Genomic DNA, 19,405 nt, shown 5'->3' with positions numbered 1-19,405 from the left:
TCCTCTCATGCTGCTGCTTCACCCAAAACAAGAAAGAAAAAAAAAATAAACGATTGTAGTTGTAGTCCATCACTTACTTAAAGGGAACAAAGGTCTTTTGGAAACGCATCTTGGTTGGCAAAGCCACCCTTATGTTCTAGTGGGGCCTTGAAAATGTTGAATGCCATCAATGTCCCCTACCTAACTCACTATCTGAGAAAATTAAAGATACTAGCTACCCTGGTAAAGGTTTTTTTTTGGGGGCTCGTTTGGTTTGCAGGAAACGTTTTTCCTTCTAGGAATAAGATTTCTAAAAAGTAGATTTTTAGGAAAAGAATGTCTGAGAAAGTACTTTTGGTATGTTTGGTTGACCATGAAAAAGTGACAGATTTTCAGAGTGCTTATGTTTGATTGACCATTCACTTTTCTAAGAAAGTTATGCGTAATTCCTATTATACCCTTAATAAAAATTAGGTCTTTGATACATATTTAGTGCTGAAGGGCTTTTTTGGAAAAAAATAAAAATAGAGTGATCCCTGGCTCATGGGAAAGTAACTTTTCTATATTTCTCATAAAATTTTTTTTTCATGAAATGTGGGAATCATATTTTCATGGGAATACAACTTTTCCATCTCTCTCATTTGAAAACTCCAACCAAACAAGAGGCATCTCATTACTTTTCCGTTGACCATACTTTTCCTTCTTTTTCTACGAACCAAACGATTTATGTAAGGGTATGTTTGGAAAATCTAGCTGAAATTAAACTGAATTTAGAGATATTGAAGGAGGCCCCGATATGGACATAAAATGCTATTTTCTTGCCATCAATGTTTTTTACCTAAGTCACTAGCTGGGAAAATTAAAGGTACTAGCTATCCTAGTAAAGATTATATATATAGAGTTTGTTTGAGAAATCTAGCAGAACTAAATTGAATTTTCTATAAAAATTAAGTCAGTTGATATGTCCAACTAATATTTTTCAAAAGGCCATCATAACCTTACCATAAATTTTCTCTGTTGGCTTGTAGGAAGAAGAAAAAGTCATGATTTTTTTTTTTCTCCTATAAGATTTAGACGGATATGAGCCTATCTAATTTAATAGAAAATCTAGCTTAATCCCTCCGAATTTTTGATACAAGTTCTAAAAAGGGTTTAGAGGCATTGAAGGAGGAGTATCAACTATCGAGTTGATCAATGTGAGCGGGATTTAGAGGTATTGAAGGATACCTACCAACTATCGAGTGGCCCAAAATGATTCTATGTAACACATATATTAAAAAGAAGTTCTGGAAAAAAGAAAAAAAGAAAAGAGATGAGTGCTTCCTTGTCACTCGTGCATGGGTGACGGTGATGCCGCTGCTTCCTCTGAACACAAAAAACTATCCATTTATATTCGGGATATCATGTGGTGTTGGATTCCCGTCGCATGCAGACGCCGGCATACTGTTTTCTCTAAGTCTCTCTCTTTTTTTCTATGGAAAAATTAGGTTCTACTGCTTTCTCTGAATCTCATCGCCGCATCCATCAGAAAGAGAGGAAAAAGCTGTAAGCCGTCGCGGTAACCGACGCTGGGAAAATAAAGAATTAGGAGGCAAGCGAGACGAGCAGCGATTGCCGTTAGAGATGGATCGATGAGAGGGGTGGAGACGCGTCCATGAGAACCGCCTTCGCCTCTCCCTCGATCCCCTCTTCTTCTTCTTCTTCTCCCGTCGTCATGGTCAGAAGCAAGAAGTCCGAGCCCCAAAAGGTTTCTCTTTTAATCTCTTGTTTTTTGACTTCTCGGAATTTATCCCAGAAGATGTCAAAGTTCCTTTTTTTTGCCTGAAAAAACGCTTAGTATATGGTGAATTCCTGATGTGCTAACTTGAAAGAGGATAGCATGAGTTTAGTTATCAAATATGGGCTTGAATTGTCTCCGAATGAGTAGAATTCGGGCAAATTTCGCCCCCGTTATACCTATCGACATGACTGAACTGGTTCTGGATTCTAATGTAATCTGGAAATGGGCTAAATTTCACGCTTGGAGTTGGTGCTGGTGGTTGGGAACTTGGGACAACTCCAATCTGCCCTTATTCATTGAGTCTGTCTAAAATTACAGCTTGCCCTTCCTCATATCGCCCATACATTTTTGTAACCGTTCGCCTAGAAGAGATATCTTCATGTCTTTAAATTATTTTGTGTCCATGATAACCAAACCTCCAGTTATTTTAATAGTTTCAAGTTTTGCAATTGCATATGCTAGTGTGCTGCTATGGAGGCATGCCCTTGCGACCCTTTCGCAGAAAAGCAAAGTGAAATTTAGATGTCACACAGAATCTGTCAACATGCACCTTTGTCCAAAAGAAACTCATGTAATCTCTAATTAGTATGGCTTGAGTATTTACTTGAATTACTGATGCATTGACTGAATATCGAGATTCCAGTGCTGTACTATTAATGTTCTGGGGCACTACTATTGTTGTTCATAGCTTATGATGTCAAAAGAGTTCTCTTCAGATTATTTTTGTTAGAGATTGCCTTGTGAGATAGTAGATGATGTTTTTTTTTTTTGGTTAAATTTTTTTTCACATTACATCAAAATCTGGCACTCCATGCTTACAGGGTCCAGATCAAGTTCCTCCAAGGATTACATCAAATGTCAAGCAGAATTTGCAGTTTCTAAGGTTGTGGAGGGTAAGCATTTTAACTGTCACATTTCTTCTGTACAATCCAATTGGAGGGGCATCTCACAGCAGTGATGGTCTCCAACCTCTCCTTTTGGTGTGGATATCCTTAGTGCATTGTTGTTTTTTGACACCATCCATAAACGGGTTATTCATGGGTGGGCTAGGCATCTTTAACCATTGGCTTCTAGGATAGGTTCCATCAATTTTCTTTGTCAGTTGAAATTCCTTCTTGATTGGAGTCAAAGGTTAGCTTGTTTAGATTAATTTCACCATAAATGAATTTTCTTTTCACATCCCTTGTGCTGGATTGCAGGAGTTTCAAAAGCAGAAATCTAATATGCCTAAGCCTGCTACTAGTTACCGCAAAAAGAAGGCTGTGAAAGAAGTGCTTCCAGAAGATACAGATTTCTATAAAGACCCGACTACTAACCTTTATTAGTCAGCACTTAATTTTCTCATTTAATTTTCTATTTGTTTATATCGAATTCATTGGTGCTTTCTGATGAATATGCTACAAAGTAATTGCTGAAGAGTTTGGATTCTAAGGTTTATCGGTTTTTGTCTAGTACAAACCAGGGCTTGGATACTGCCATTCCAGTTCTGCTTGTTGATGGTTACAATGTCTGTGGCTATTGGGCAAAGTTAAAGAAGCATTTCATGAAGGGAAGGCTTGATATTGCTCGCCAAAAACTGATTGATGAGTTGATAGCATTCAGTGTACTGAAAGGTTTATCCTACTGTTATCTTTGAGTATTTGGTATCGTCTCTTCTTTGTTGTTCAGGCTGTTCTTTGTTACACACTATCCTAGTTCTTGCCCCTTGCTTGATTTGCAGGCGATAAGATTCTCTTCCATCACCTGCAAAAGAAACCTAGCTATTCCTGCTTTGGCTATCTGAAATTTTAAACATGTAAAAGAAGCTGGTCTAGTTGTCCTTAACCCTCTAGGTCATATAACCCTATGGATTTTTCCAAAAACACCAGTTGAGTGAGCTTATCTTTGAACCCTTTGTGCTGAGCACCAATCTTGCAAACTAATGGAGAAAATTTTACCAATGGGAACCAAGGTCCATGAGTCAAATCTAGATCTCCACATATCATGGTTGTGCTTCAATGGCCTCTAGCTTTGTTTAACGCACATGCTTGTCTGTGTGTCCTTACATGCACATACGCAGAGAGAGAGAGAGATCTAACTATTTGTATCAATTATGTGAGCTTAGTTAGATTCTTTTATACTTAGCAGCTACTGTTGGTCCACTGCAGCAATTTTAGGGGTTGACTAACTTATTCTAAATAGCCGCTACTGCCAGTTTCATATCTTGGTTTATAGTTTTATTTGGTTGGGTCTAATCATTAGTATGTGGGTTAGGCTCTGGGTATGAGATTAGAGCCTGAATTTGGCCTAAGCTTGGTTTATGATTCGCAATATGTTCTTGGTTTAGGCTTATCTATATTAAACCATGCTTGATCTGCTGACATCACTTGATTTTGTGTCCCTTAAAATATGTTTAATATGGTGGCAAATGGAAACTTTAGAAATGTACATGCATTTCTTGTTTTCTCAATCAACTCTATGTTATCTAGACCAGCACTTAATGCTAAGCATAATGGATTGCAGCAATCCAAATTCAAGAGGTTAAAACCTTATTATTTATTCATATAGTATAATACCGTTGGCCATGAATTATTAGGATAAATTTCCAAGCTTTGCAAACATTTTTCAAATATTTACATGTGTATACTTTGCCAATTTATGCTGTTGCTTTTGCAAGCTTACAGAGGTAAAGGTTGTGGTGGTATTTGATGCTATGATGTCTGGACTCCGAAGTCACAAGGAAAGTTTTGCTGGGTATGGCTATTCCTTTCATCGATCATTAACATTTTACCTTTTTTTGAGAACTAGGATAGGAGAAATTTTGGCCGAAATCAGGGTGAGGGCAGGACTCGAACCAAGGTCCCTAGAACCAACCCCCCAAAGACTTGCCAATTTCTCTACTTGACACCCTCCATTACCATTTTACTATTATCCTATCAATTTTTTCTTTGTAATTTTAGAACCAAGCTGTAGGGTGGATGTTGTTATAAAATATTACCAATCTTTTTGTAGCTTTAATTAATTTTTCCTTATTTAATTGTCATTATACATATTGAAGCTGTCTTACTATATTTAGCCTCATGGTCTAATGAAATTGTGAATTTGCTACAATACTTGCTGAACGTCTCAGAACATCATGTATAGAATGATGGAGGATTTGTATGGCCACCATATCATAGTCGGGATAAGGCCTTTTGGTTATACTTGTTAAAAATAACTGATTTAGCACTTAACTGGAAAATATGGGACTTAAAACACAATAGCTATGCTAGGCGTGCAAAGATGTTAAGCTAGTTTTGTTAGAAATTCATCACATACCTGTGAGACATCTAGTTGGACACTTGAAACTAGGATAAGGTCTTCTAAGTGCGAAACTCCAAGTCACGATGCTAGATGCCAACGTTTCAAGCCGACAACATCTTGGTTTCACATTTTGGGTTGCGGTCTCTGTATTGTTTTTGGTGTCCACAAATGGTGGAACTTAAAAGGTTCTTAAAAAATCACTGTCCATTTTATGTTACCAAATTTATGATGTGTAGTTTTATTTTAGGATGTTATAAACTTATGTCTATTCACGATAGAATGCTTCTTGTGAGGCTGATATTTGAGTACCTTAATTATAATGGCAGATTCCTCCATCAAGTGCCTGTATTCTCTCCTTTTTCTGTCAAGAGGCTCTCTACATGGTACGTGAGTTTAAACCCTGTAATCAAAGAAGTAACCCTATATGTTAATTGACCTATAGACTTAATGGTGGTGTCTGCACTTGCCAAATTTTCTTCTTGGCTAACTAGTTTAGCTGTAAGCACTGATTGTTGGAGGGTAGACTTTAGGTTGACAAGGAACTGGCCTATCAAATCCCACCTTCATCATTTTCCTCTGTTTTTCTGAGTACTGGTTGTTTTGGAGGTGAGTTGGGGTTTAGCTACTGGAGGAGGGCTACCTTCTTAAGCATGATATACATTAAGCTTAAGTTTTTGGGTCAAGTGGTTAATTGTTATAGCATCAGAAAGTTTGATGCAGGTCATGGATTCAATTTCCCTCCACATTAATTATTTATTTAACTCATCTGATTCTATTTGACTCGTCTCACTTGTTGTCTTGACTCATTTAAATGTCAGTGTGAATAGTCTAGGTCACATGTGAGGAGGGGCTAAGGCTGACATGTATTGTTGACCAACTCCAAATAGCTTAAGCTTCCGGGTTCAAGAGGTTACTTAGCCTCTCATTATGTAGCCTACAATTGTCATAAAATGTTTTATTAAGAAAGTGACTTTATGTTTGGAGTTATCCTTATAACCCTTGCAAATTGTCCACTTAATCTATAATTGTGAGCTCTCAAAGATCACATAAGGTTTATTTCATGGGTTGAATACATCACAATGCATATAATATGCATATGCCACAATAATGCGGTTGCTATGTTGATTTCAACTTTAGAATTATACAGGTCTGAAGTGACAACTTATAATGCATAAGAGATGTAAAACCAAAAGTAGTTCGACTCATTGAAAAGTAAGAATAGGCCCATAGCTCCACCTTGCTTGCGTTTCCAGCTATTGGTGTAATTTCACGAAGTGGAAATTAAACATTCGTAGACAATTTCCATCTTTATCTGCTCGATGGTGGTTATTCTTGTTGCCAAAATTGTGTTTTTAAGTTTTTTTCTTGTTTTTTAATGGGACAGGATTGATGTAATTTTCTCGTGTGACACGTGTGCGGATACTTGGATTGAAAAGGAGGTATTTAACTGTTCCCAATATAAAGTAAAATCTGAGCACTTTTTTTTTGTATTGCCTGCAAGTTAGGTTGATGCTAGTAGGCATGGCACATAACAACTATGATTTCAGCTTCTTTCATGATTGGATAATACACGACACAAGGAAATACTACTACATGCATACATTTTTCTCTCATCAATACTACATCGAGTAACAATTTGTGTTACATTCTTTCTAATTCCACCATGCCTACATTGAGATGTATATCTTGATTCATATATCAAAGGCACAATACGGGTCTTAGATACGAACGAGGGTATTTTTATCGATGTTGCCTACAGCATATGTAAAATGTTGTGCCCCAAATCAAGAAATTAGAGTGACTAGTAGGTTGCAACTAAAGTTGTTTTCTCCACCTTCAACAATTAACTTGCAAATTATTTACATTCATGTATTTGACTTATTATTGTACCTCTTTATTTTACATAAAAATACAGGTCTAATGATATCTGAGTATTGGATGGGAACAAAGGTCCATGCATTACCTTTTTAGAATAATATATGAACTTTTACTTATCATGATCACTTAAACAATATAGGATATGTGTCATACATCGGTTGTAGAGTCCGAAAAGAGTCCATGAGTACCCCAGGGAAATTATCCAAGTGGTTAGAGAAAGGTCCGCAATCTTGATACTAGGTATCATGCTGGTATGTTGCTGGTTCGGTACAGTATGATTGGTATCATACGGTTTCAGACCCTTTTTTCTCACTTTTGTCATGACACTGCTTGAAATCATGCAAAATGGGTTGGTACTGTATGGTATTCATCTTAATTTGGAGCAGTACCAAGTAGTATGTAGGGATGTCAACAACGCAAATTTAATGCGATTAGTGAAAAAACCGAACTGAATCCAAAATCCACCATTGCTCCTCGAAACCGAACCAAAGCCAGACAATTTTTGAAGTAAAATATCATAACCACCACAAAAAATGGCAATATCAAAACTAAAATCGAAAAACAAAACATCTTTTAGTTTTTGTAGTCATTTCAAAATTTTCACATATAAATAACCAAATTAAAGGCATCGTCCATAATTTTCATAATATAATTTATTACCAACTCAAGTAATAAATATATCCAAAACTAATAATACCACCATCAAACAAACTTAATAATCCAAAAATAATAATACAACCATCCAACAAACATAATAGTCTAAGTTAAAAACAAGTCCAACTACATAAAGAAAATATAATGATAAATTTTTCAATGCGAAAAATTTTTGGTGAACAATCCAATCCTTCATTTTGCCTTCACTAATCCACGAATATATTATGCCTCAAAGAAGAAAAAAAATACAAGAAAAACAGGCTCATCTAATAAGATAATTTATAATATAATTGAGAACCATTTATTCAAAGACTGCAATTTTATTAATACCAAAAAATGTTCTATAGATTATCTTATTGACCTAAAAGTCATCTTCACTACTATTTCATAGAGTTCCTAACTTGGATTTACACTAAATACAAAAGGTAACAAGGGCATTAATTATCAGGTATGTCTGGTTTTGGGTTTGGTGTCGAGTCGGATTTGGGTTGGAAAATTCACCAAAATCGGAACCGAAACCAAAACCGAAATTCAATGATTTTTTATTTTTAAAACCATCGTTGAAACCATCCTTATTTAATTTCGGTTAAAATAGCTCCGTTTAGTTTGGCAACGGGTAAAATATTTGGGTATTTGTTTCCATTGACATCAATAGCAGTATATGATAATTTTGCTCGATTTAGGCTGGTATGGACTAGTATCGTACTGTATTATACCGTACTAGTACCTTCAAGGTTTGCCGTATCGATTGGTACTGATGCGTATTGACCGTATTGTATCAATACCAAATCGGTATGCAATACGGAGGGTGTATCAATACTTGATATGCTGAATTGACCTGCATACCGGATGTACCAATACCATAATAGGATGCTACCCGTACGGGGTCTGGTACCGAAATGGCGAACCTTGGGTATCTTAATGGTACGGTACGATACGATCAATATAGGTTGGTATGATAGACCTTAGGTCAATGTATTTACTATAGGAAGGATTGGTGCTTCCTAAGTACTTGGATGTTCATAGTTATATATGAGGTTAGACATCGTACATATAAGGTTGTTGAGGTGTACGGTGACTACATAGAGTTCCTCCTCCACCAAGGTGGTGACCTGACGCTGATACTTGGGTGTGCTATCATGTTGACTAGTCTTGAAAATCATTGTCAAGAGTTGAGGTGTGAACTAGACTATATAGCTTGCAAGTGGTCCTTTGACCAGAAGAGTAGGACAATTTACTGAATTCTGGTTGTTAGTAAATTTGCGGCTAAACTCATGTATCGACAGTGATGTCTTGGACTATGTCCTTGATAGAGAGCACAATAATTTACTGGAGTTGGATGTGAGAGAGGGTTTAGCTATCCTACATAGATACCATTATATGGCCTAGTGTCCATATTATCATATGGCACAATGTCCATATTATCATATAGCATAGTATCCATATTAGAATAGAGATATGGTCAAATATGTAAGACCTAGGATCCAAACAGTTACTTAAGTTTTGAAAATAATTGTTTTGACAAAATAATTATTATAAGTAAAGTTAAGTATTTTTGAAAGGTTTGGTGCGAAAAGATTTTACTCAGTGGTATATATATATATATATACACACACACATACATGATCCGTAGTTCTAATGGGCCTTGATATAGTATGACTAAGTTTTGACAATGTATGATCTTTCAATGGTCATACAAGGACACTAAAATGATAAGGAGTTGAATTGCAACATAAAGCTTGTGCAGGGACAAGGAGACCAACTAGTTTCATCTTAACTCACCGGGAGCCTGGTAATGCAGTATGGGCTCCCTATCCTTTTGCTAGGTCAAGCTGCTACCGTGTGACTATCCTATAGAGGTAGGTTATTGGTGAGCAGGAACCTAATTTCTATTACCGTTGTAACACGTCTAGCATGTGCCATCTATCTTAAGGTTAATTGGAATAAGATTCTAATTAGTTATTCTCTCTGTAAATAATCTTTAATTGAATCAAGAAAGGTTTGGATTTGATTGGAGGATTATTTGAGCTCTAATCTGGCTGAACAAATAGTCTAACTATGGGTTTAGGCTAAGTCAGGTCAAGAAGGACTAGATTGAGCCTTGACCTGGGGCAACTTGGATGGGTTCAAGTAGCGGGCGGCCACCCATGTGGGGCTGCCCCTCCTTTTCCCTCTCTAATGTGCTTTATGATGGTGCACTCCCTATGGGAGTGCGACATCATATGGGAGGAGGCACCCAAGGCTGCTCCCTCTTTTCTCCTATTTGAGTCCAATGCATACTCTAAGGGGCCTGAGTTGAGGGAGAAACCCTGGCACCTCCCTCTATATAATCCTAGATGAGGCACCCTAGGGTTGTGGGTGGTGGCGCCTAGGAGAAACCTTGGTGTGAGGAAAAATAAAGAGAGAGTGTAACGACAGAGAGCTTCTTCTCCAAGAAAAGAGAGGAAGAGAGAAGGAGGTTTGTTCTTAAGCAATAGAACAAGGTCTTGTTGCAGAGCTTCCCCTTAGCCTGCAGTTGTTGAAGGCCTTGGCCTTGGAAGATAGAGCAAGTGGATTGAAGCGGCTTCTCGAAGGGTTGTGTGCATTCGCGGCCCTCAATCTCTTCCAAGAGGATAACTCCAGAATCACCATTGTGGGAAAGTATAAATATTCTAAAACTTATATGCATGCTTTTTACATGGAAATATCATAAATAAAGATTCTAATATTCCAATGCAAGTCTTTGATGTGCATCTACATGTCCATCATTACCAACAGCTAAATTGAAATAAAAAAATCTATGGTACAATATCCCAAGGCCACAAAGTATTTCATCCAAAGGATGTAGATTCAATCTAAGCTAGAGTTGTATTAGAGCCGGTTTGGGAGTTGGTAGTAATAGGGACCCAAAAAAATGTGAATTTTATCAGGAAATTTACTGTCAGAACTTTGTTGGATTTGATTCGAGAAGAGATTATTTCAGTTCCTATCGAGCACATGCTTCTTCTCTTGATATCCTTCTTGATGGTGTGATGCTATCAAGGCCTTGACAGTGGGCTTGGTGTAATGTCAAGTTCAAGTTCATGAAGGTGTTTAGTGCTCCTTAACTATTTCCCAGCCTTGGCTCCCTTTACCTTTACAATTGTCTTTAGTTCTATTTTTGCCTACCTTGTTCAATATCAGTAATCATGCCTCATTCAAATTCATCTAATTATCCAAAAAACTGTTTCTCCTCTGGTCTTTTTTTTTTTTTTAAATAAACTTCCTCACTTTTCTTCCTTCTAACCTTTTTCATCATTTAGATTTCAACAGCCAGAAAAATCTGCTTATGGATCCATTCTTGCTTTATAATCTTGCTTTTGCAATTGTACTTGCTTTGTAATGCTTCCAACCTACCTATAGAATAAAGCTATGGTTTCCCATTATATTTGGCAAGTTTGGTTGTACGCCTATTATGTCAGCAAACTACAGAAGCACTTTCATGAAATATATCTTTTTGAAATTGCATAATCCTGTTATTACTGTGGTTTATATGTCTAAAACATTTATGACTAATAAGCTCATTGTGGTTTGTTTGTGGTCCTGATGCATGTGCTTTAATTTGCTCTTTGTTGCTTTCTTTTGTCTTCTGCTTAAGTCATACAAATTGGTTTTTCTAGCATACATTGTTGATCTATGTTATGTCATATAAAGATCCTGTATATGGTTATATTCTTCTCGTCTTGTTGATGGTTGGTTGCAACTTGTTGATACATCCGTACAGGTTGTAGCTTTGAGGGAGGATGGCTGCCCAAAAGTTTGGGTTGTCACATCTGATGCATGCCAGCAGCAAGCAGCACATGGAGCAGTATTCACTTGATCAACTTTTTTTGTCTGTTTTTGCTTATATTGTTGCCATGCCTGGCATTGGTGATTGATCTATTTATATTTTCTATACTTCCATTTATGGCATCTGAGTTCTGTCATCAGTTATCTACACCATTTTTTCTCAAGTGCATGCACACTGATGTAATACACTTCTGCCTATAGAACGCTAGTATAGACTGTTGCCAAATTCTGGTCCCGTGGTTTTCAGAAAATGGCCAGATTTTGGCAAAAATAGAGGGCTTGGCAAGGATTAAAAAACTGCATTTTGTGCTACTGCCGGTCACAGGCTTGCACAATGTGTATTGTGGCAGTCATGTTGTCCAGCCATGAGCGAAGGCTTTGTCAAACAAAATTGGGGCACGCCAATCTGTATCAGTCCATGCCTCCCACAGACAAAACACATGATAAGAGGATACATACACCTGTACCATGCCCTTATCTTGCCGGCATAATACATGCCATATGGCATGTGCCAGAATGGAAGAAAATCTAACCCACGCTGACAAATATGTCTGGCAGTACCCATTTGAAGTAGAATCCCCTGAATCATGCTCCTTTACCCTCTCTATATTCATGGCTAGTAAGACCTAATAATTTCAACATCCTTAACCACTGTATATCTACTAAGATATACGATTTTTATATGAAGTTTTACTTTCTTATTTCTTTAGATCGACTGTACTATAGCTTTTTGCTAGTATCTCGTGGAGTACTACTTTGGTCTTTGAAGTCCTCGTGCATAAATGATGCTGAAGAGACAAGCATTTAGATATGTCATGAGACTATTTAACAAAGCAGCTTCCCTGCTCATGTGGGGCTTGCTCAGCATTTTTTTCATTAACTTATCCTGTATAGGGTAACCTAAAAAGAACAAGGTTTTCCCTGAGCTGTGATAACTATTCTTGTTTAATTTGTGACATTTTATGAACTTGAAATTCTGACTGTTCTTCGTTTCAGTCTCTGAGATTCCACTAAAAACTCAGGTTAAAGCTTTCCTTTGTTCACTCTTCATAGTCTTGGTGTTTGACTCAAAAATTGAATTTCCTATGAAGCGTTGTACTTATCACCATCATATAAGGATTGCATATGGTCTACTTCACAGAGATGCATGAATCATAGTCGATGGAGTTTAAATTCTTTCCTTTCTTTGATGAAGGTACTTACATCATTGTATTTAGTGATGAATGGATTATGCTTGGTGATTCTGTTTGCTTTGCATTTACATTTTTAGGGTGCTTTTGTTTGGAGCTGCAAAGCATTAGTGTCAGAGGTGAGACATGCTTACTATGTCTTCCATCTATAGTTGACAATAAAGTAATTCATGAAAATTTTAACTTGCTGCCCTTTATTTCATATCTTTGATGGTTTATGAATGTCAACTTTGTTATTGATAACAGAAAATTTAATGTTCAACAGGATAAGTGCAGATTGCGCTTCTTTTAGCTTATATTTGAGCATTGATGATTGTGAGTTTGCTTTAACAGAATCTGGTATATGCTATGGTACCCCCTTTTATGACTTATTTGACCCTAATCATATAACGGTGGTACAAGAAATTTTGGTATAATGCTACAATGCTTGCGGTTTCAAGTTATACAATCTGAGCTTGTTTTACGAAAATATAACATATGCTGTAAACTCCTTTTTCCTTTGACTTACTTTCTGCTTTATTCATGATAATTCTGTATTGCTCTTCTTTGATTGATGCTGAAGGAAATGCAAATTTATAAAGTAATATGATTGTAAGTTTTATTAAATAACGACTTATTTCTCCTTTATTCATCTCTCCTTTCCCCCCTCCAACGTACATATAATGGTGGTAGAATTTCTAGAAAATAGCATTAAATGCCTTACATTAAGAGATTTGCGCGCCTGTCTTTTACCAGTCGTTGCATTTTTCATTCTAATATAAAGGATAGATAACATATAGGTAGAGGTGGCAATTTGTGGCCCAACCTGCCAACCTGACATGCAATTGACTTGTGATAAATGGGTTTGGGTTTGGCATATATAGGCTCAGGTTGTAAACAAGTCGACTTGACCCACAATTTGGTTTAGGTTTAGAGTCCTGATTCATTAAACCCATTTCGACCTGTTTAATAATTAGGTTGGATCGGAATAAGTTGCAACCCACATGTTTAGCCCATTTAAATTGTTTGAGACATATTTAACCCATTTAAGCTCGTTTAACCTATTATTCATAGAGCTGATTCTATTTGATGTGTTTATTAAAAAGGTTATATGGGTTGGGTCAGGCTACTTATTTAATAAACAGGTCAGGTTACTTACCTACTTAATAAATAGGTCAGATTCAGTTTGACAGGTTTTCCCTAATGCCTATGTCTAAACCTGACTCATATCCATCCCAACTTGATCTGTTACCACCCCTACATATAAGAATTGTTTGTTTTTGACATTGCATTTCAATTTCATCTTTTGGCTGATGACATGTGCCTCTATGGATACAATTTCTTATCAAAACCTTGCTTTCTCCCCTTATCTCTTCTCTACTATAGGAGAATACTGGAGTCTCACACCTTGATCTCATGAGTTCTAAGCTTTCTAGAAATTCTGTTGTGGTTTATTTCTTTTCATTATGTTTCTTCATTGTGTGCTTCTCTCAAAAAAATTTATTTTCTTTAAATTGTCTATCCAACATTTGGATCCCAAGGTTCAAGATTCCTGATTCATTCATCCAAAGATACAAGTCCATCAAAATGTTATAGAAGAAACCAATACCATTTTGAAGCGCATGAATGTCATTGTGAAATCATAACTGTTGAATGTAAGTTCCATAATGATATGACATAAAACCTTGGGTTATATTATCCATAGAAAATCAAAGTAAATGATCTTGGACTCGAGATGTTCTCTAAAGGAATTTCTTCTGTTAGGTGCTATATTTGTGCCTGCACATCTCTTCTTGAGGGGAGGCGAGGGCAGCCAAATAAGTTTAACTTTCCTTATTTTTTTGAGAGGGGCACAGCAATCCCTAGAAGTAGCCTCCTTTTATCAAATGGCAATATAATATCCCTACAGGCCAAGCAGCCAAGAAGTAAGGAATGAGAATTGTTGAAATAGCATATTGGAAGATCAATCGGCCAAAATAACCATGAGGCACAGTCATTCTGATTCTCGCTTTCTTTCCCGCACGGGGATTCGTCCGATAGATCTGACCGCTAGCCTTCCTATTTGATTCAGAGGAATTTCTCTCTTCGTCTTGATGCCTGCTATCTTCCTAAACAGGAGAGAAAAGAAAGAAAGCCCCAACCTCTTCCTTCCTATACTCAGAGTCATCTTTCAAGGTATCCCAACACCGCCCCCACCCCCCCCCCCCCAACCACCACCACCACCACCACCACCACCACCACCACCACCACCACACACACACACACCACACACACACCAACCCCAACCCACACCCACACACACACACAAAAAGAGAAAATAAAAACCCACCACCACCCCGCACCTCCTGTCTAGTGATACAGCAATTTCATGATTCCTAACAGTATCTTTGATTGTCTTACCATGTTATATACTGTGTTAGGCTTCATGGATGATTTCTCTTGCCTTTTGTCTCATGATTTTTTCTCATCTGATTATTTTGTAGATAAAAGCTTCGCAAAGGGAGTTTGAACAGATGCTTAATGAACACAGGTTTGATTCTTTTCTCACTGTTTGAGCTAATTGATGCATGAGAAGAGAATTGCATGCTAGAGAAAAGCTGTACCATTTGATGTGCTGCAGGTTAGTTGGCTTGACCAATGCATGCCATGCATGGTCAATGTTGAAATTCAAAACATGGATTTTGGGTTTGTAATAAGCTAAAAGAATAGCCTTAGATATCACCAATATCTCTTGTTCCATCTTTTCATAGTCATGTATCATACAAGGGGCTCAATGACTGCAATTTCAATAAATTAATTTCTGTTACCTTTCTTCATGTTCATGTCTCTCTCTCTACTGACCTTTATCAGGGTCACCCTTGATCTATGTTGCATGTTACTATGCCATGTTAATTTATTTACATAAACTTTTTTGATGTAGCTCTTCATCTTCTTCTACATAATTTTCAACATCTGGAGAAAATTTTAGTGACCTATTATTTTATGTGTGCATTGGTTTTGTACCATCTTTCTTGTTCTTTATATAGGAATATTTTGGTGACTGCATATGTGGCTTTTGTACAAGAACCTACATAGTCTTGTCTTCTTCATGGTAAGTGAAACCTTAGCAAACATGGTTTTTTTGGTTTATGTGCTATTTCGCCCAAAACTTGCTCAAGTTTCACATATCAAAGCCAAAATTCACTGTCTGGATCCTGTTGATAATCTCCACCATTGAATTCAAATGTAGACACTATCTTCAAAATGTTGCTGAATTACTGTAATGACCAATGCCAAAATTAGGTGCTAGATAACTAGCAAGAAGCTTACCTGAATGTGAACAAATCTTAGTCATTTGATAATGCCACCGCAAAGTTCTACATGGTTAAAAGTAGTTGATATAACCTCCATGCTGAAAATTTTTGATAGCCATGTGGGACTGCTATTCAACTTGGTGTGCAATGATGAGGTTTATGTTGTTGGGGAGTTGATCTGACAAGTGTTTGATTTCAGGCACATGCTGCCTACATTACTGTCTAACTTCAAATTTGAGAACCCTGCCTCAAGTTGACCTCTTTGAAAAAATATATCATGTGTTTGCAGAACAGAGTTGTGAAGAATATGGCCCAGGCACTTTAAGTTTTTAACGATGTTGGAATGCTGAAACGTTGATATGGCACGACCTGCGCAAAATTCCAGTAGATAATGGAGTTTAATGATTACATTAGACAGAACACTAGGCACTAGGCATGGCTATCTGGAGTGACAAATAAAGTACACCTTAGTGAAAGCAATGGAATATTGATTTCAAACTATTGCAAGTGCTAAACGTACTAACCTATTTTGCACATTTTAATCAACACTTTTCTTTTTTCCTTTTCGACTTTTAATATTAATGAAACATAACATAAATGCGAACTTTTTGGCAAAAGATACAGTTGATTAAGTAAAGGTTGTTCATTGGTACAAGTATGTTTGTTTTATAGCTTTATTTTGTGCAGAAGTGTTTATTGTTGGAGGTTGAAGTGTTGGTCATTTTAGGACCCCTGTATGCTTGGTACCCACGCCAATCCTCCAGATAACATTTTTCAGACAAGGTTTTTCAAAATAAGAAGCTTAATGGGCCTATTGTTGGGTACATAATGAAAGACCTTTCATCTTTATAGCATCATGAGGGACAACATGAAAGAAATTTTGCATTCCAAGGGAATATGGTCTTAATCATGGCTGTCTAATTTGCTAGAACAAAAGCAAGTTGAGGATTGGTAGACATATAACCAATTTGCAATATGGTTTGATCCAGTATGAAAAGCAGAGTGAATTAGATAGTGTATGCAGAGGTTTATTCGTTTAATTCCTAAACATTCTAATTTTGTTACCTACACCAAGCAAATGCATTCACTAGAAAATGAACAAATTGCATGTTGCCGACCAAAACCAAGTAAAGCAAGCAACAAGGCGATGATGGTCTTGGACAGAACAACTAATTTTGCCCATCAAACATCAACTCTAGAAAATGGATTAGGAAAAGAGTTTTACATTTCTCATGAATAACCAGCGCATGACAAGTTTTCCACCAATTTGCTTATCGTCACGTATGGTATGTAGTCTATGACATTTATTGTGATCCTCACGAAATTGATGAGAACTTACCAGAAACCAACTAATACATCAATATAGGTTTTTTTCTTTAAATTTCATATTTTGTTTGTAAAATGCAATTTCAATGACATTTCATTCATAGTGTATCAAATAGCACTCTTTTCAAACTTAGAAGTCAGAAACCTCGCTGCGTTTTTATACCTGATTTCTTGTAACGTAAATAAAGAAAAAAGTATGCCAAAATCTATCAAAATAGTCACCATATCCTAATTTAGCATTTTAGTTTTTCCCACCGACTGAAATATGCTCTGATCTTGACTTTTCAAACCTTGATGCTGGCTGAAAAAATAAGCTTGCCGGTCAAACCACGTGAAGCAAGACTCTTCTCTCAATTTATAGTCATCCTTGTAAGCAATCTTGTTAGATTCAACATTAAAATTCTCAGACATGACTTAATTCCTTAGAAATATTATAGCTTTTTATTTTTTCCAATATAGATATAGAGAATCATTGAACTGACATGTGACTGCTATAGGTTTTTGATGGTTTTCTGTGATATGGTAAGCTGTTACTGCACACTTCTGGTTACCTATGTGAACAAGCAACCTAACATCTTACACATCTAGAATATACGCTCTGAAATATAAAAATAATTGATCTGCCGACTATTAGTTATATCTTGCAGTTGAACTTTTATTTAGAAATTGTCATTTTTAGCAGTTACTCTGATTTAACTTTTTCATCAAACTGGCAGGCCAACTTCTATGCAAGGAAAACTGCTCCAGCATAACCTAGGTCCTGAAGTAGTTCATGCACTCAAGGATCTTAAGAAAAAGCTGTCTGAAGAAGAAGAATCTACATAATTGAACTGAATCTATGTAATTGAACTTTCCTGGTGTGCTCCATCGCATATATGAAGCTGGTTAATACTGCCAATAATCACAAGCAGATGCAAATTGGAAGCTCAAATGTCAACTGATGGATAAATGATGGGGGATGTGGGGGTTGGAGGATGTAAACATTGAGGGCCTATTTCGACAATCCTGTTCAGGCTTCTGTCATATTAACCAATATTAGGATATAGGGATGCTTATGTTCATCTGGTTACTATTCGATCATTCCCTCCAGGAGAAGAAATTGCTGACAGGTTTGATTGTTTTCAGTTTCGGCAGATTAAGAGCTAACAAGGTTTGGAATGTGCCCATAGACTATAAATTCCTTTGGCTTTTCCATTATTTGTCATTTGTATTAGTGAACAAAGAAAGAAATCAGTTCTTTTTTTTTCCCTTGGTGAATATTGTGTGATTGTTGATCTTTCCAGATGTTGGTTGCCTGCATTATGCCGATCTTATTATCTCTCTCCTTCTCAATGAGAAAGCGGTAATGATATTTCTCAAATAAATGCAAATTTTTGACCCTGCAAAAGCTTGAATAAAGCTTAAGAGTTATATTCAGGCCAGCTGTATATGGTAAGAACGGCAATGCAACAAGTTGTAGGGATATTAAACCAGCAAAATTTTAGAGCTTTGTTTTCTCTTGGAAGCCCACAGTTTGGATCTCACCAAGTCCAAAAGTTTTAAGGTGTAGCATGTCTTCAATCAGCATCAGCATCTTTGAAGCGATTTCATGCGTAAATATTTCATGCGGACTTAAAACGTTCTCTGTAACTAGTCTTAACTTGGTTGCTTGTGTGAAAATGATTGATGTATCAGATGAAAGCAGCCTTGGGGACTGGGGACCAGATTCGCGGCACATGGATTAATCTGATGACAGGCATTTATGTAACAATGAGACTACGGCACGCAAGGCTTGGCTTCTTGTATGATAAAATCTAGGTTTGGGTCACCGCCAACCTTATTTTATTATTCCCCACAGTTATGGAGAACTTTGTGCGAAATATTTTTCCAATCGCATCTTTTCTTTGAGTGAACTTATCAACTTATCTGTTAGAGAGGCCAACGGGGCGGCCGACTAGGTGGTTGTTTATGTGGCTCATCACTTAGAGTATACCTTATGGTTAGGAGAGGGGAAGCTGCCTTAAGCACTCCGTGAGCTTGTGTATTTTGATTTTATTAGGTGTATTCGTATACGCATTGTATGATGAACTTGCCAAAAAAAAAAAACTCTATCTGTGAGATTCTTTCCAAATATCCAAATGTCATCTACATACAAGCAAAATAGAGCTCAACTTTTCTCTTGTTTTGCTGTAAAACAAAGCCTAACTAGCACTCTCTAATTCCACTAAGCTTACATACGGAATTAGGAGTTTTAATAG

At 36.8% G+C, this 19,405-nt stretch overlaps 1 protein-coding gene across 12 annotated transcripts; it reads left to right on the top strand.

The window, feature by feature from the left end:
* Window positions 1-945: 945 nt before the first annotated feature.
* LOC103706087 (yacP-like NYN domain protein) lies at window positions 946-18,415 on the top strand. Of its 12 annotated transcripts, XR_015974882.2 has the most exons (13): window positions 946-1,726; window positions 2,581-2,652; window positions 2,959-3,083; window positions 3,212-3,372; window positions 4,423-4,492; window positions 5,368-5,424; window positions 6,426-6,480; window positions 11,316-11,399; window positions 12,651-12,689; window positions 14,621-14,724; window positions 15,033-15,079; window positions 15,576-15,640; window positions 17,885-18,415. XR_015974882.2 is itself a non-coding variant. In XM_088714889.2 (12 exons), the coding sequence occupies exons 1-11, from the start codon at window positions 1,634-1,636 to the stop codon at window positions 15,034-15,036; spliced, it is 864 nt and encodes a 287-aa protein (XP_088571015.1). In that variant the 5' UTR covers window positions 947-1,633; the 3' UTR covers window positions 15,037-15,079; window positions 17,885-18,415. The 12 variants fall into 12 exon arrangements, 6 of the variants coding, with proteins under 6 accessions (XP_088571015.1, XP_026660089.3, XP_089784753.1 ...); XR_015974883.2 differs by lacking the exon at window positions 14,621-14,724 and having other exon boundaries at window positions 947-1,726; window positions 12,576-12,689; XM_088714889.2 differs by lacking the exon at window positions 15,576-15,640 and having other exon boundaries at window positions 947-1,726.
* The last annotated feature ends 990 nt before the right edge of the window (window positions 18,416-19,405 follow it).

This window comes from Phoenix dactylifera, chromosome 2 (assembly GCF_051530095.1).
Source record: "Phoenix dactylifera cultivar Ajwa chromosome 2, Ajwa_hap1_PhDact_Kaust_v1.1, whole genome shotgun sequence".
Taxonomy (NCBI): domain Eukaryota; kingdom Viridiplantae; phylum Streptophyta; class Magnoliopsida; order Arecales; family Arecaceae; genus Phoenix; species Phoenix dactylifera.
Note: the sequence above shows the minus strand (reverse complement) of the source record. Positions and strands in the feature narration are given on the sequence as shown.

What these genes read in the sequence shown, in the direction of transcription:
- LOC103706087 (XM_008790075.6), top strand. Translation starts at nt 1,634, where the DNA reads ATGAGAACCGCCTTCGCCTCTCCCTCGATCCCCTCTTCTTCTTCTTCT. An exon ending in ATACTTGGATTGAAAAGGAG is followed by an intron (nt 6,481 to 11,315) that starts GTATTTAACTGT and finishes ACATCCGTACAG; the next exon opens with GTTGTAGCTTTGAGGGAGGA. An exon ending in CAGATGCTTAATGAACACAG is followed by an intron (nt 15,080 to 17,884) that starts GTTTGATTCTTT and finishes TCAAACTGGCAG; the next exon opens with GCCAACTTCTATGCAAGGAA.